This window comes from Benincasa hispida, unplaced genomic scaffold, assembly GCF_027475165.1.
Source record: "Benincasa hispida cultivar pf3 unplaced genomic scaffold, pf3_genome.v1.1 HicScf391, whole genome shotgun sequence".
Lineage (NCBI taxonomy): Eukaryota > Viridiplantae > Streptophyta > Magnoliopsida > Cucurbitales > Cucurbitaceae > Benincasa > Benincasa hispida.
In genome coordinates, this window is record NW_028326483.1 from 8684 (window position 1) to 24270 (window position 15587).

Below are 15587 nucleotides of genomic sequence, written 5' to 3' on the forward strand. Positions count from 1 at the left end.
TTGAAACTATGGACAAAAATAGGGTTGTAAAATTGTGGATGGAGTCCACAAGTTTTTCGTGTATCCCACCAGCCGCTAAATTTTTTTTTCACCTTTTCTTATATTTTTTTTAGTGTTTTTGTATTTTCGAGAATTTTTTAATGTGAAATTCAAATTTTCAAAGATCTATAGTAAAATAAAAATTGAATCAAATTTCTAAATGAAGGTTAAATCTATTTTTTCACATAGATTTATTTTATTGTAGATTTATAAATTTGTTTTAACATGAAATTCAAATAGATTTGTTCATCTTTATATCCAACTAAATCAATAAAAAAATAATAAAAATTCCATGAGTTTGTTATCTAACGTAAAAATAAAAATCGTATAACGCCTCCTAATCGATCCGGAGGCGGACGTGGTTGGTCGAGCCCTTTCCAATGGAGCTTTCTGCATCTCCCCGCCTCCTAAGCTCTCCCATTTCGCTGATGCTATTGAAACCCAAGTTTGGGTTTAGGGTCCCTCAGACTTCTTCCTCACCCTTCCACCTTCACCCTTCTATTTTATCTCTTAAACCCAATTACAGAATGGAATTTACTAGGACAGTATGTTGTGCTTCTTCATCTGAACGAAACGGGTCACCGGCGGCCATTTCTTCAACCGCTTCAGGTCGAGTCTGAACTCAACTATTTATTTATGCCCATTGATTTTCTTCATGAACTTTTTGATATTGCCGCTGCTTGTAGTGAATCTGTTTCTATTTCAAATTTCAGGGCCTCGAGTGGGTGAAGTGAAAAGAGTCACTAAGGAAACAAATGTATCTGTTAAAATAAACCTCGATGGCTCTGGGATTGCGGATAGTATTACTGGGATTCCATTTCTTGATCATATGTTAGATGTAAGTGGTTCCCTATTCTTGAACCCCTTTTCGGTTTTCTCTGTTTCTTTGAAGAAACTATGCTGCGTTCAATCGCTTAATGGTTGTGTTGTTTGGTTGAAAAATAACCCTTCCTAGCTGAGAGAAAGTGATTGTTTTTAGCTTCTCCTACATGAAATTCAGGTGGTATGATAGGATTTTGCCTGTCCAAACAGTATATTATCTCGTGGTTGTTCTTTTTATTGTATTGGTGAGTAATATGTATATGTTTTTATTTGATCATGTTAGCAACTTTCTTCACATGGGCTTTTCGATGTGCACGTAAGGGCCACGGGAGACATCCATATTGATGATCACCACACTAATGAAGATGTTGCCCTTGCAATTGGATCGGTATTGCACAACTTATTATAGAAGTTCAATTCTTGATTTTCTAGATTGTTGTACTTTATGACTGGAGATGTTTTCTCTGTTGATGCATGTCAATCAGAGTTTAAAAATGTTTTCTATGGCTTATGAACTGGATCTGTTTCAAAATTTCAGGAAATACTCTATTCTCAGTTTCATCATCTATTTACTATTGCAAATTAATACGTTAGATCTTCTTGCTCTGTAGGCTTTGCTGAATGCACTTGGCGATCGGAAAGGAATTTACCGGTTCGGAGACTTCTCTGCTCCTCTTGATGAAGCACTTATACATGTCTCACTAGTATGATCCATGTGTTATTCTTCTTTATGCTTCTATTTTTTTGGTGCTAATGAAGGCTGTTAGATAATTTCTCAATGCAAATTGTAATTGTCTTCAGCTGGGAACTAATCTTCAGTTACACTAAATGCCTCACTTATTAGGGAGTAAGTCCCATGTTTCAGAGCGTAAACTAATGGGGTGAGGGCAGTAATCCTATTGTTAGAGCTACACGTTTTGCTTTCAAGCTAGGTAGGCTTACGATTTGAGCTGTCGATCAATTAGAAGTAGCAGGATTAGGAAATGAGAAGGAGAACTTGTAGTAGCTTTCCAAACCTAGGGTTAGGAGCGTGAGGGTGCTCAAATATCCTAAAGATTAAAGGCATGTTTGATAACGATTTCGTTGATGGCCTTGATTGTAAAGCTTTTGGTCTTAGAGGAAATGTCCTTTGGTGGTGTGCCTCTCGGTTCCTTTGGAGGTGCATTTGGAACGAGAGGAATAGCAAAACTTTTGATGATAAATCTGATTCTTTTTGGATTGTTGTTCAATATACAGCTTCTTGGTGGTGCACTAATTACACCAAACACTTTTGTAATTATAGCTTTTCAATAATTTTTAACAATTGGAGGGCTCTTATTTATTAGCGCTTTTTTTTTTTTTTTTTCTGGGGGGGGGGAGCATGTCTACTCAACCCCCACCCTTAGGTTGTTCTCCTCTGTTCTTTTTTTAATACAAGTCTCCGTTTCTTAAAAAAAATAACGGTTTCATTGATAATTTTCTGTTTTCTAAAAAATTGCACCTGTTTCTTTACTATCATTTAACCTCTCCTAAATAAATATTTGATTTCTTAGCCAAATTTCAATAACAGAAACAAATTTTCAAAAAGTACTTTGTGTTTTGTTTTCAAAACATGGCTTAGTTTTTGAAAACATTTGCAAAAAGTAGATAAGAAAACAAATGAACTCGTAGGCAGAATTGGGGTTTGTCAGCTTAATTTTGAAAAACAAAAACTTAATAGTTGTCAAACGGAACCTAAAATATTCGTTTTTTTACTTATTCTAGTATTTTTTTTTATGCCTTTGCTTATTTTTATTCGTTCTGCATTCTAGTAACTTAAGTTAGAGTTGATATACAGGATTTATCTGGCCGGCCACATTTGAGTTATGATCTAGAGATACCTACTCAGAGAGTTGGAACATATGACACCCAGGTGTTTTGAGCATCTCTTTTTTCATTTATGTTTTCATGCCATCTTCTCTGTTAACCTATACCAGAATGGTTTCTTACTTCTATTTTTCTGTTCAATGTAATCTGATAGTTGGTGGAACATTTCTTCCAGTCTCTGGTGAATACTTCTGGTATGACTCTTCACATTCGACAGGTAAAAAAAACTTGGAGCAGTTCTATAACATAATGGTATAGAGGCCTAAAACAAATTAAACAACGAATCATGTAACACTTTAATTTGTGTTGTATTTACCTTGTTTGCCATAGTCTGTTTTTAAAATCCTGATTGCGGTTACAATAATATTCTTGGAAGATTTTTAAAACATGGTGTTTCTGTTTGAACCTAGTTTCTTATCTTATTCGTGAGACCTATGGTTTCTGCTTACCTAACTTCTGTTCTAAATTCATCTGTTGATGAGCAGCTTGCCGGAAAGAATTCTCATCATATTATTGAAGCCACGTTCAAAGCATTTGCCAGGGCCCTTAGACAAGCAACAGAGTATGACCCACGCCGTCTTGGAACCGTGCCCAGGTATGATATCCTACTTGTCAATTGTCTCACTTGTATTTGGAGAATCAACTGAATGAATTCTGACATGACATGACAATGTTCGTATTGTTTGGTCTACAGTTCAAAAGGTGTTCTATCACGTACTTGATTGTTGGCATCAACGTGCCAAGATAAACTTGTGCCTTAATATGGTAAGCTTTTGTCTCTCGTACCTTATTATGTTATGAGCCTGACCATGGTGATTATTTAAACTGACTTGCTTTATTTTACCTAGAGATAATTGATTGGAGCAATGCTTCATATGCAATCGATCAACACTTGATTCAGTCCTGTATGGAGATGGATGTTTGAGCAGGAAGGAGATGATGGCAGAAAAATTATTGTACGGTTGATGATAGAACATTATTGTATATGAAAATGACTGATTCTTCAGCTTGAATCATTTTTTCGTCTTATATCACTGTTGTAATAGTATTTATGCATTAGATATTAGTGCCCTCTTCTATGGAATCATCGTTGAGTAATAAGGCTCAAACTGCCATGGTTGAAAGTTTTGATATGTTCTACTTTTTAACTTATCTTTTTAATTGTTTCTCAATGGGCAGGGGAAATAAGAAAAGAAATGGCTTATCCAGATGTTAGGCAGTCAAAATTGTACTTCTATTACAAAAATTGGTAGATTTAATTGTAGTTCAAAAGCCGATATACTAGTGAAGCTAGAAACAAGAGCAGCCATGTATGCTCAGTTTCGATTTTTCCTTTTTCAATCCATTGAACATAAATTCTCCTGTATGATCAATAAGGTGAGGAATAGCAACAAAAGTAGCTGCATACCTCACAAATCTAAGATGTGAAATGTTATGTTAACAAAAATATTCATCTAGACCTCAAATGCTCATCAGTTACAAGAATTCTTCAGCCTTATCCAAATCATCAAGTATATCAGATTTAACAGCTTCTGGCAGTGGCGCAGATGGCCCAGCCTTTGCGTAAAAGCCTGCCAATGACTTTATTGCTTTCTCTAGCACAACGTAAGATTCCTGCATGTGAGTGAGTGAAAATGTTGTTATAAATTCATTATGATCATCATGAACTAACATTAGTTGTTTTTCATTAGTTATACCTCTCGAACAACTGTTCGTTGTCCCAACCAATTGCTTAAATAGTCTCGAATGGATTCTTTTGCAGCATCTGCAGTTCGTCTAAATTTAGCACCGTCCTTAGGGTCTTCCTGTAATGACTCACGCAGCGTCTTCACCACCTCCCTTGCAGACTTCAGGTAAGCCTTTGGCAATACTTTCCCTGATTTGGTTTTCTCATTTGGATCAAATATTGATTTGATCGTCCCGATAACTCCATTATCCTCTTCCTCGTCATTTGGAGTTTCTTCGGCCCGGGCTGAAGATGGTGTCAATCCATTGTTACATGTGAGAAACACAACCAATGACATGCCACTACACATTAAGTGACGTCTACAAACTTCTTGAGATGGAAGCACAACTTGAGACCTGGATCGCAGTTTATCTGTTATATTGCATAAGACAAGAAAGAAAGAGTACATAAACTTATGTACGGGTGCATTCAGATTCAGAACAAGGGAATTGTACATAGGTTGAGGAAATACTCGTCTTGAACTTTCCGACATATAACAATTTAGTGTATAATGATTTAATCCTGGTACTCTCAAATCTTAAATAATTCAGTCCTTCAACAATTTTAACATGTAATAATTTAGTCTATACTTTAAAATTTGTAGCAATTTAGTAACTACTCTGATATAACTTGTCAAAATTAGGTTTTAATTTTTGTAACATAACTATTTAGTCTTTATAGTATATAAACAAATTGATCCCTAGTTAGTAAACTAATCTACCTGAGTAAAAAGTTCATTAGATCTAAATATTTTGCACAATTAAATGAAAGGACTAAATTATTATTTAATAAAGTATAGAGACTAAATTCTTATTTATTAAAGTATAGAGACTAAATTCTTATGAATTTTGAAGTAGGAGTAAATCTTTGCAAACTAAACTTCAAGAAGCCATGAAAGTTAATGGATTAAAAATGGGTTTGAACCTAGTATGTATAAATGATACAGCATTCAGGAATATGCCTGCTGCAATGCATTTTGATATTTCAAGCATCAAAAGAATGTTCACTTCTCCAAGTATGAGACATGTTATAAATGGCAACCGGCGAGAAAAAGAAGGTGCAAATATATTTGGCAACATTTCAAATTCAACACCGAAGCCAACTTATGGCTACGGGTGATGATGTTACTTACGCCCATTTTCACTTTTTAAGTTTCTATCCAATGTTGAAATAGTCGTAGGGCAGATATTTGCTTGAATAAATGCAGCCATCTTCGTTCTTGTTAATTACTCCAGCCAAGTTGAGCCACTATTCCCCTACTTCATCCCCAGCAATTCCCCTGCAGGAAATAAGGCATTAGTATGTTTAATCGTGGGTTTATCATGGAGCAAATCTTCCCATTACAAAACCAAACCATAGAAAGAAATCTTTTCTAACTTGAGAACCATTGAACTTGCCGTAGATTCTGTTAATCAATTGAATGCCAAAATTGCGACAGAAACAAGCACCATCAATGAGTTTAATCAGAAATTAAACAGAAGTGAAGCAGCCATCGAACTCAAGCCATGTGTGTGAGTGTGCGCATAAATGGAGTAACGGAGAAGAAGCTAGCATCGTAGTTTATACCTAATTCTTAACTTTGTGGCTGCCTTGTACGAAGTTACGAACCAGTGAAGAATCGGTGGAAGCAAAATCCGGAGAAGAAGAGAAACTTTTTAAACCTAATCGGGAAGATGAATTGAAAGAAGATAAGTTGGGAGATGGAAATGAAGTTCGAGTTCTTAACATGTGGTTATGCTTATGCCGAGAGCGGTTTCGTGTCGATTTCTTGGTAAGGCGGAATAGAGATTTGGAAAGGAGCCAGCTTTACGGGAAATCATGAGAGTGAAAAAGGTTAGAATAAAAGAAAAAATGTTATGAGTTGGAAATTAATTTAGGGGCATTTCGCACTCAAAATTTCGAGATAAGTTTGGTAATTATTATATGAGAGGTTAGATTTGAAATTAGATTGATTGTGTTTGAAGTGTAGAGTTTATTTGAATTGAGTTGGAATGTGTATGTTTGGGATGTTGAATTGAGTTGGGTTGAGTTAGAAAGTCTATGTATTAAAGTGCAAAGTTAAGTTGAGTTGTGGTATCTAATGCATTTTTTTCCAAATAAAATTGATTTTGTCTTGATTTTTTTTTACTTAAATGTTGCTGTCAAGGTGGTTGTCGGAACTCGGAGTTTTAGTCATTGGAGTTGACGATGCAAAGATGGTCGTTGAAGTGAGTTAGTCATCTGAGTTGGACCGTAGATAGATGATCATCAGAAGAGTTGTAGCCGGTAGTCATCGATGGTGGTTGATAGGTGGAGCCATTGAAAATATGGAGGGTAGGATAATTAGGGGGTGAGTTTTAGAAATTACAAAACTCACCCCAATTCACTCCAACTATCAACTCATGTAATGAACCAAACAGAAATGAAACTAATCAAAAATTTAGGTGTTGCAAAGAAAATATATAAATGATAACTCTTTTGGAGCAAAATGATTGGATGCAAAAAATCCATCCCAAAAAATGGGAGGCATCATTGGTTTAAAACTTAAGGTGGGGCTATGTAAAAATTACATAAATAAAAAAAGTACCAATGTTGCCCATATGTGACAACAATAAAGGGAAGAGGTAGGGAATTTTTCCTAATACCGTAGGAACTAGAAAATGTCTCAAACTGTTTATCAATATGTTAATATCGATCTTTATGTTCAATGACCCAATGCTATGTTTTGGTAAATACAAAAAACCCCAAATTTTAAAACGATGAGTACCGACATTTTGATTGTGTCACATATAACTTAGATTGCGTTCGTTATTTTCTTTGTTCTTTCACGAACCACGCATTTCTTTCTTCTCTTTGCACTTGCATTGCCTTCTTCCCTCTTTCTCCTCCCCCTATGTTTCTTACTGCTCTTCCTTTCCTCTTGCCCCCATGCTTCTAGCCTTCTTTCAATTGTCTATTGTGATTACGAGGATCTACTATGCTTCCACGATTTGAGAGGAACAAACGCGCAAAGATTTTGAAAACAATAAAGATATTTGAAAAAACAATGACGGATATTTTTGCTTACATTATGCACCCCTTAAATCTCGCTCGTTACTTTCTCCGTCCTTCTCGCTTGTACTCCGTTATCCTCTTTGCACTCGCATTGCCTTTTCCCTCTCTTTCTCCTATCGCTTCTTCCTTATTACTTTCCTATTATGCTTGTGCTTCTAACCTTCTTCCAACTATATATTACGAGTACAAGGATCTACTCTGCTTCCATTGTTTGAAGAGAGAGAGAGGTAGAAAATGAAAAATGCGAGGATTTTGAGGGAGGAGCACGATTGAGAGAGACAAAGAAAATAGCCAATATGATCTAAATGTTTTGCAATGGAACTAATATTAGTTTTCATTGATTTCAAAATTAAGGTCCCTCGGCAAGTATCTTAAAGCAAATTTAGGTCAATCTATATAAATATCTCAATGATAATCGTAAAATGGAACGAGATAATTTTAGGCTACAAAATAGTATTCAACTTATAATTTTTTTCTTCTATAATTAAATTATGTAGTATTTAGAAATTCAAATATTTGAGGGGCTGTCAATGTGGTAATTAACAGTGTTTTAGGGATTATAAACAATTTTTAGTTTAGATTATAATAATTTGTATTTTGAAATGATACAATGATGGTTACAAAATAATACTTACTGAGGGTTTTTTTCAAATATTTTTACTGTAGTTTAAGTGTGTTATACTATTGAGAACTTCAACTAATTATTATATAAAACTTGGAGTGAGTTATAATAACCTATTCCACTAAAAGGTCTTTTGGCCCGAAACATACCTGAAATTTGATCGAAGAATGCAATGTTATTTTTTCTATATAAATTGACAAAATTTGTTGTGTGAACATGCTTAGCTAAGCTAAGTGTCTGCAACAACATCGTAACTTCTGGAAAAAAGGAACTTCTTGATGAGGCCCACTTTGAGAATGTGACTTGACTTTCATACAACAATATGTTCAACAATGTGCACATGCTTTTAAGAACTATCCAAAGAATCAAATCAATAATCGAGACTTAGTCCCAAAATGGTTCGAAGTCCTAAACACGAGTTCATAATAATGTCATACCGAAAAGCAATTGCCTTAGCAACTTCAACCGAGTCGATTAATTTATCACTTTTGTATTGCTACATGGTCTTTACTGAATTTTTTTACTATCCCCTCTTCAATCTAACGAGGCCAACATTTGAATATGAGCTAGAAGACCCCAAGGACCCCCCAAAGGTTTTTTTTGGGGGTAAACCATCGATTTGGACTATCCATCATTCAAGTCGGTTAATTTATCCACATTTTATTGTCTACATCGTACTGAGTGTTTTTAGAATCAAAAGAAGTAAATTGTTTAAAATTAAAAAGTAGTTTTTATTTTTTGAGAAATTGGCTAAGAATCAAAAGTTGTCCATGGTAATATAAAAAACATAAATAAAAATTAACGAGAAAACAATTCCAATTTTAGGAACCAAATAAACAAAACTAAAAAGTTAAAATGAAGCTTAAATTCTGATTGTAATTTAGCATAAATAGACGTACTATCAAAATTTGGATTTTTTTATGTAATTTATGTTGCCACGTGGAACTTACTCGCATTCGTCGTCATCGCGAGCCCTTCGTGAGCTTGATCTTCAACACCCATTCTCCTGGATTGGACTTACTTTTCGAATTGACTTGTGTATAAGTTCTTCGCACCTATGTGGTGTCGAAATTACCACAGTTGGATGCATGAGTTGTACAAGCGAGTGGATCTAATTAGCTAAACATACGAAAGTGAAGTCACTCTCATTTCGAGATTACTTACTCCAAACCCATTTAGGGGCTATTTACGTGTAAGCTCTAAGAATGTGTCTGTTTGCACTGCCAAAACCGAGTAAGACTATTATTTTTTAATTGGTATATATAATTCCATCGCTAATTGGTATATATATTCATCGGCTCGGTTGGTCATCCCAAAACTCAAAACTCTAACTTTTACTTTTCAAGACACACGTTTCTCCATATCTATCTCTTATATCTCATATCTATCTCTTATTTTTCCTAAATTTGAACCGACACATGGAATTTTTTTTGGGTCTGCATGAGGCACACCCCCCACAATATGTAAATTTTTTTTTAAAAAAGTTATATGTTTTCTACTTAAATTTTGTTGTGAAAAAATAACCTAAATTTTGTTTGCTCTAGATTCTTGTTAAGCATTAAAAAAGTAAATGTACTTAAAAAATAAAAATATAGCAATGTTTGCATTTAATCAATATTTGGGATTGATTAGAAACCTGAAGAGTATTATTATTTATTTATTTAGTAAAAAGAAATAAACATATGAGATTAAATCTTAATTTTAAAGAATAAAATTAAAATTTTTAAAGTTGATTTAAAACCGTAACTGATTTTAGGAGGATCCAGAAATTCATAAGAAACTTCTTAAAACATGCCAATGAATATATTTTTAAAGGACGTATCCTTAATTAAAAAGTGTTACCAACTTTTTATTTTAGATAAGGATTTTGTTTGGAAATCCATTAAATTAAAATAAAAATATTATTGTATGGATTCTAGAACCAAGAGTAAACGAGTAAGAGGGAGTGAGAGAATATCAAAGAAATAGGCCAAGTGGCAAATTGGGTTTGGTCAGCCTTTGTCTGACCGAGGTCGAGCCTCTAAAGTGTGCGCGAAAAGGCGCAAATGGGGGTCTGTTGCTCTCTCGATATACATGTAAAATGTACACCTGTGAGATGGAGTTGTGGATGTCAGACGTCAGAGGTAGATAGGCGGCTCTTGGGTCGTGGTGGCTGAGAATGTTGCGTGTTGGGGCAAGTTCTCTCAGCTCGGGGGGCTACGTGCTGAGTCATGCCTGGGTAGGAGTTAGAGGGTGGCAACGGGTGAGAGAGGTGGGGGAGGGTCGTAGGAATGTGTCCTGGTCTCGACCTTGACTAAGATCTTCATGTCTCCGACGTCCACTTCATCACCGCTTATATATTGTATAGGAAAAGAAGAAAGGAAAATGAAGAAGGAAAGGGATAAAGGCCAAAACCCATAAGAGAGATAGGCACATACAAGAGGGTAAGTTCTCTGTCTTGAATTAAATTGATTGTGAACCTTCAATTTTCCTGACCTATGCATCGGAGTGCATGTAAATTACACCACATCAATGTGCAGATGATTTTCCTTTGTTTAAGGTAGTTTTCTTTTCCATAATACAAATTTACGTAATGTCACTGAAGGTCGGATGCATTTTTCCTTAACAAAGATTTGGCATCAACAATTCTTATATACTATTAGCTAAATGTTTGGTAGAAAACTGATAGCATTTGAAAGAAAAACAACTGGAGGTTGAAATTTTTTAAAAAAATTATAATTTTGGCAAAGTTATTCAAGAGTTGATCTGTATAGTAATCAAACTTAAACTTTTGTGCAATATTTTTATTACTAAATGTAATGAATTTATGGAAATTTTTTTACATAATTTTATATTGAAAATCAGGGTGTAATTGGCGTAAAATTAAAAAGAAATGTGGAAATGAATGTGATCACAAGTTTAAGATTAAAAGTTAAAATGAATTTTCTAAAAAAAAATAACAAATATATTATGAAATTCCAATAAACTTGTGTATATTTTGTAAAATATAGAAAGATAATTCATATTAGAAGATATGAAGATCTTATTTTATCTTATTATTTAGGAAAATAGATTTCAGCCTATTTAATTTTTTCCACTGCTAGCATGGGATTTTGATTGGAGAATAGTTTTTTTTTCTAAAGGAACTTTTCATGGAGACAAAGGTCTTGTTGGGAATTTGATTAAAGTAGCCCACAAGAATTTTGTGAATTTTTAAATACAAATTTGTGAAATTTTTGTTTTCATTTTATAATTGGCCGGTGGTAAGGCTAAACAAAAATACCAAACAAATAAAATTTTGGATACTTTTTAATTCATTAAAAAAACTGAACGAGAAACTCAAGGGTTAAGGATGTTGAATTTGAAGGAATTGAATTACTCAGAAGCGTGTGAAGGTCATGCTAATAACAATCCAATTTTGAAAAATCACAAAATAGAAGAAATAAAATTCAGAATACGGGATAAATATTTACTTATAGCATGCTAGTGTCGAGAAAAGATAAGAAATGCATAAAATAAGACTATCTCGTATTTCTTCTCTTGGACTGATTTCTTCGAGCTCACAACACACCAACAAAAATCTCCTCCTAGGAGATCCCAAATAAACACATACAGGAAAACCTTATAGACACCACCATTTAGAGGCCCTCACAATTGCTCGAGACAAACAATCTTAGGATGTGTGGCTCCTAGTTTTTGGTAGGGAAGAAGTTTGTGTGAGACAGACGAAGTGTTGTGGAAATTCTTTTGCAAAGAGAAAAAAACATAGTTTTAAGTATGTGCTACGGTGTAGCAAAAAAAAAAAAAAAAAAAAAAAACTCTCATTTTTCTGTTAACGAGAGAATGGGTAGGATGGAGTTATAACTCCCTCCACTACTGGGAATTATTCTAACTTTTATTAATTATTTATATATATATAAACAAACATGTATAAATTGAATTAATAATGTTATTGATTAACATTTAATTAATCAACTATTAAATATCACATAATTAATATCTTTGAATCATATTCAAACTACATTCTCTCATATAACCTATAGTTTTATATGAATCACATTCACATAAATAATATTTGAATCTTATTCAAATGTTTATCTCTATCATATTATAAAGTATAGTTTTTTTAAATCTCACTCAAAACTAACTTTATATTAAAATGCATCTATATATATTGTATTAAATGTATCTTATACAATTAATTCTCTTATTTAATTTGAGCAATTCAAATTAGTCCAAAAACAATTTATCCTTGTTTTACCCCTAATGAACTAGCGAGGAGGCCTTATGGACCTATAGATTAGTGATAACTTGTAGAAATACAAATTATTGCCTCTTAAAAGTTGGAACAATTAGAATCTTTATTGATAAAAATACATTCATTCTAAGGAAAAATGCATATAATTCCTTGCACACCGTTAACTCATTCAAAAGTAGCATTTTAGTTAAAATCTGCTTCACTAATGCATCTTAACGTAGGAATTGAAGAAACTTCACCAAGTGTTACAGATTAGGCTAACGCAAGGGCTATGCGTCCAAGGATGCTCGGTGCAGAAAGAATACATTGGATCGTACTTTTTCTGTCAAATCACCATTTGTAGGTTTGGGCATTTAACTGCGGCGTCTGAATATCTCAGAGGTGGCAGGTGATTGACTCAGGGTATGGAATTTAATGCAAGTCCTATCAACAAGTTGCTTGGAGTTGCCTATAAAAAAGGAAGTTAGCTGCTGAAGAAAGAGAGTGCCATTTTTATAGAAATAGATAGACATTTTAGAGAGCCAGTTAGTACTTTAGCTCGATTCTGCTGTCTACAAGAAGGAGATAGAAGGGAAGATCCATTTTCACCGTTGATCTAAAGGAGTTGTTGGAGATAAAGCTCGATGAGGATTCCTCATCACGTACCTTACCAATTTGGTTGAACAAGCATCAAAATTGAGCCAAAGAGAACAAGAAATTGGACTCTGCGGCTTGACTCTTTCGTTCTACATCTCATTTTCATCTCTTAATTTATTTTGTCAAGCTGTAATTGTTGTATAAACAATTGTTATCTTTAATTCAATTATCGATCATTCACCACTTATCCATTTGTTTACTTTCGAATCGGTTCGTGTTTGCTAGTTTTTGGACTTAATGAATGTTTGAATTTCATGCATCAATCATCCTGTTTAGTTGATTGAAGTTACCAAGTAGTTAACTCACTCGAGAGAGGCATTTAACTATAGAACGTATCAAGTCAGAGCGCATAACAGGTTTAGAGATAAAGTTACTTGCGTCTTTATTCTATTCTCTGTAATCAACGTATATACCCAGAGATAGGAATACATGTGGCATTCGCATTGAGAGATGTTGAACTTGTTGGGATTGGTGTCCTAATTCTCCAGTCTCGTTGTTTTGTAAAGATACACCTTATTCAATGAATAAAATAAGTGTTATTTAATTCTGGCATTTACTCATATCCAATAAACAAAGCTCCTTGGTTATCTTATGTGAAGTTAAGCATGTATATGTGATATACAAATGGATCATGCCTTAAGTGATAACCTAAATAGGTTTGTAGTATAAGGATTAAGGTGGGATATCTGATCCTAGTGACACTACGGATACGACCCGCTTTGTAGAAGTTTGCAAGTGTTGTAAACTACTACAGATGATAGATCCTGACCATTCATGTAGAGATGTGCAAGGGGGGTGTCCTATACAAAGAGTTTGTATCAGATCTAGACCACGAGATGATTAGACTCTGTATATAACGCCGTTGATACTAGAGACATGCATCTCACCTAAACGACCATAGGTGACACGACCTCAATCCTGAGTGTTTTGGGAACTCCTGCCTTTGAGGGCGATCCTTTGATTAGTATGGGTGAGAATGGCCAGATTGTCAACTCAACATACCTACCTTTTTGGGGACTTGTCTGATCTGGGAGCTGAAAACTCAATCCATAAGATGGAATTCACTCCTTTCCCGAAGCAAAAATAAGTAGAAAGATTGCTCCCTTAAGGGCTGATTCTGGGGCTTGAACATAGTGGCCACAACTTCTCTTTGGAAGAGAAGACTCGGTCATAGTAGGACTATGACTTATCTTCATTAGAGGGATAGTGGTACTTAAGGAGACAGATGTAACTACAGGGGCATAACGGTTATTGGCCCAGCTGTACTTACGAGCGATCTGTGAAGGGTTGTCATACTGCTGATTGGTTAAGATGGACACATAATATATCTGTGATAAGGAGAGTTCAGCTGTCGATCTTTAGTGGAGTGCCTGGCAGTTAAGGATGGTGGATCCCGTGACTAAAAAGTTTAATCAGTTATTCATGTACTATTGGAGCTTCGAGCTACAGGTCCATGAGGTCCCCTTGGTAGCTCAATGAATTCAGTTGAGGATCAGTTCTTAGTGTTGATTTGAAATGTTCAAATTGACAAGAGGTATTTTGATTATATATGATATAATTGGAATGATGTATGAGATACATCTAGTGGAGGATTGATGTAAATGAGATTTACATTAAGTACCATGGAATAGAAAAATAACTATGGTTTATATGCTTCATGAGATGAAATATTAAAACTATAGATTATAAATATAGTATAATAAGTTGGTTATCATTTATATTTATAATAATATTAATTATTGGATAATTAATTCTTTTTCTTTTAATAACCATATGAGTGGGTGGTTATTAGATCATGGTAACCATGAGTTTAAAAGGAAAATGGTTTTCCTAATTTTAGTATGATTTACAAAAACAATTGAAAAGGATTTTGAGTTTTCTCTCTCGACGAAAAAGAAACTCATGTAGTCGTCAAGTAAATATGGATTTACTAAATGACGGTTCGTCAAGCTAAACAATCGTGCAGTATTTACTAAACGATCGCATAGTTTTGCTAGATGATCGCTAATTCAAAGTAAACGATCGTATAGTGTCTGCAGGCGACAGACCGAGTTAAATGATGAGCTAAACGATCGCATAGCTTTTTCTAGACGATTGTATAGCTTTATCTAAACGATTGTGCATCAACTTATACGATAGGCCTCCACCCTCTCCCACTTACCCAGTCATGTACGCGATCGGTGTTTCCTTCTTCTTCTGCCTCATACCAAGTCCAAACAGAGCCCACCCTCTGAATTCTCATACCAAGAATACCAAAGTAGCCTTGTTGGTGGTGTCAGACTCAACTCGACACCGTCGAGGTTTTCTAGAGGCCATTCATGCTGTTACGGAGGAGTTTGTGATCGAGGCAATCGTTGAGGACGAGCGCGAAGTGTTCGTGCTGTGTTCATTGTGGTGTTGCGATAGTGTAGATTGAGCGTTCATGGTTGCTGTTGTTCGAGCGATCATGCGCAACGGAGTATGGAGACGCTTCTGCATTTGTTCGTAGAGTTATTCCTTGTTCATTTGTTGTTCATGCTGTAACTTTTCTATTATTTGCATAACCGTTTATGTTTGAAGTCGACTGTAAATGTATTGTTCATTCATGATTGTGATTTGGAATTATCTTTCTTCTGCTGCTCATGAAA

General features: G+C 34.7%; 2 protein-coding genes across 2 annotated transcripts; one reads left to right on the top strand and one right to left on the bottom strand.

The window, feature by feature from the left end:
- Positions 1–347: 347 nt before the first annotated feature.
- Positions 348–3830, top strand: LOC120067838 (imidazoleglycerol-phosphate dehydratase 1, chloroplastic). Its single transcript, XM_039019431.2, has 9 exons — positions 348–648; positions 753–877; positions 1145–1249; positions 1473–1565; positions 2678–2752; positions 2861–2923; positions 3192–3301; positions 3401–3471; positions 3555–3830. Exons 1-8 carry the CDS (start codon positions 420–422, stop codon positions 3426–3428), a joined length of 828 nt encoding a protein of 275 aa, XP_038875359.1. The 5' UTR covers positions 348–419; the 3' UTR covers positions 3429–3471; positions 3555–3830.
- An 88-nt stretch (positions 3831–3918) lies between these two features.
- Positions 3919–6382, bottom strand: LOC150030259 (photosystem II D1 precursor processing protein PSB27-H2, chloroplastic-like). The gene is made up of 4 exons (XM_090309896.1): positions 5999–6382; positions 5565–5711; positions 4404–4804; positions 3919–4320 (listed from the first exon to the last, which is right to left on the bottom strand). The coding sequence occupies exons 2-4, from the start codon at positions 5641–5643 to the stop codon at positions 4183–4185; spliced, it is 618 nt and encodes a 205-aa protein (XP_090166022.1). The 5' UTR covers positions 5644–5711; positions 5999–6382; the 3' UTR covers positions 3919–4182.
- Between the last annotated feature and the right edge of the window lie 9205 nt (positions 6383–15587).

What these genes read in the sequence shown, in the direction of transcription:
- LOC120067838 (XM_039019431.2), top strand. Translation starts at nt 420, where the DNA reads ATGGAGCTTTCTGCATCTCCCCGCCTCCTAAGCTCTCCCATTTCGCTG. An exon ending in TTCTTGATCATATGTTAGAT is followed by an intron (nt 878 to 1,144) that starts GTAAGTGGTTCC and finishes TGATCATGTTAG; the next exon opens with CAACTTTCTTCACATGGGCT. An exon ending in CACTTATACATGTCTCACTA is followed by an intron (nt 1,566 to 2,677) that starts GTATGATCCATG and finishes GTTGATATACAG; the next exon opens with GATTTATCTGGCCGGCCACA.
- LOC150030259 (XM_090309896.1), bottom strand. Translation starts at nt 5,643, where the DNA reads ATGGCTGCATTTATTCAAGCAAATATCTGCCCTACGACTATTTCAACA. An exon ending in CTTAAAAAGTGAAAATGGGC is followed by an intron (nt 4,805 to 5,564) that starts GTAAGTAACATC and finishes GCAATATAACAG; the next exon opens with ATAAACTGCGATCCAGGTCT. An exon ending in AACGAACAGTTGTTCGAGAG is followed by an intron (nt 4,321 to 4,403) that starts GTATAACTAATG and finishes ACTCACATGCAG; the next exon opens with GAATCTTACGTTGTGCTAGA.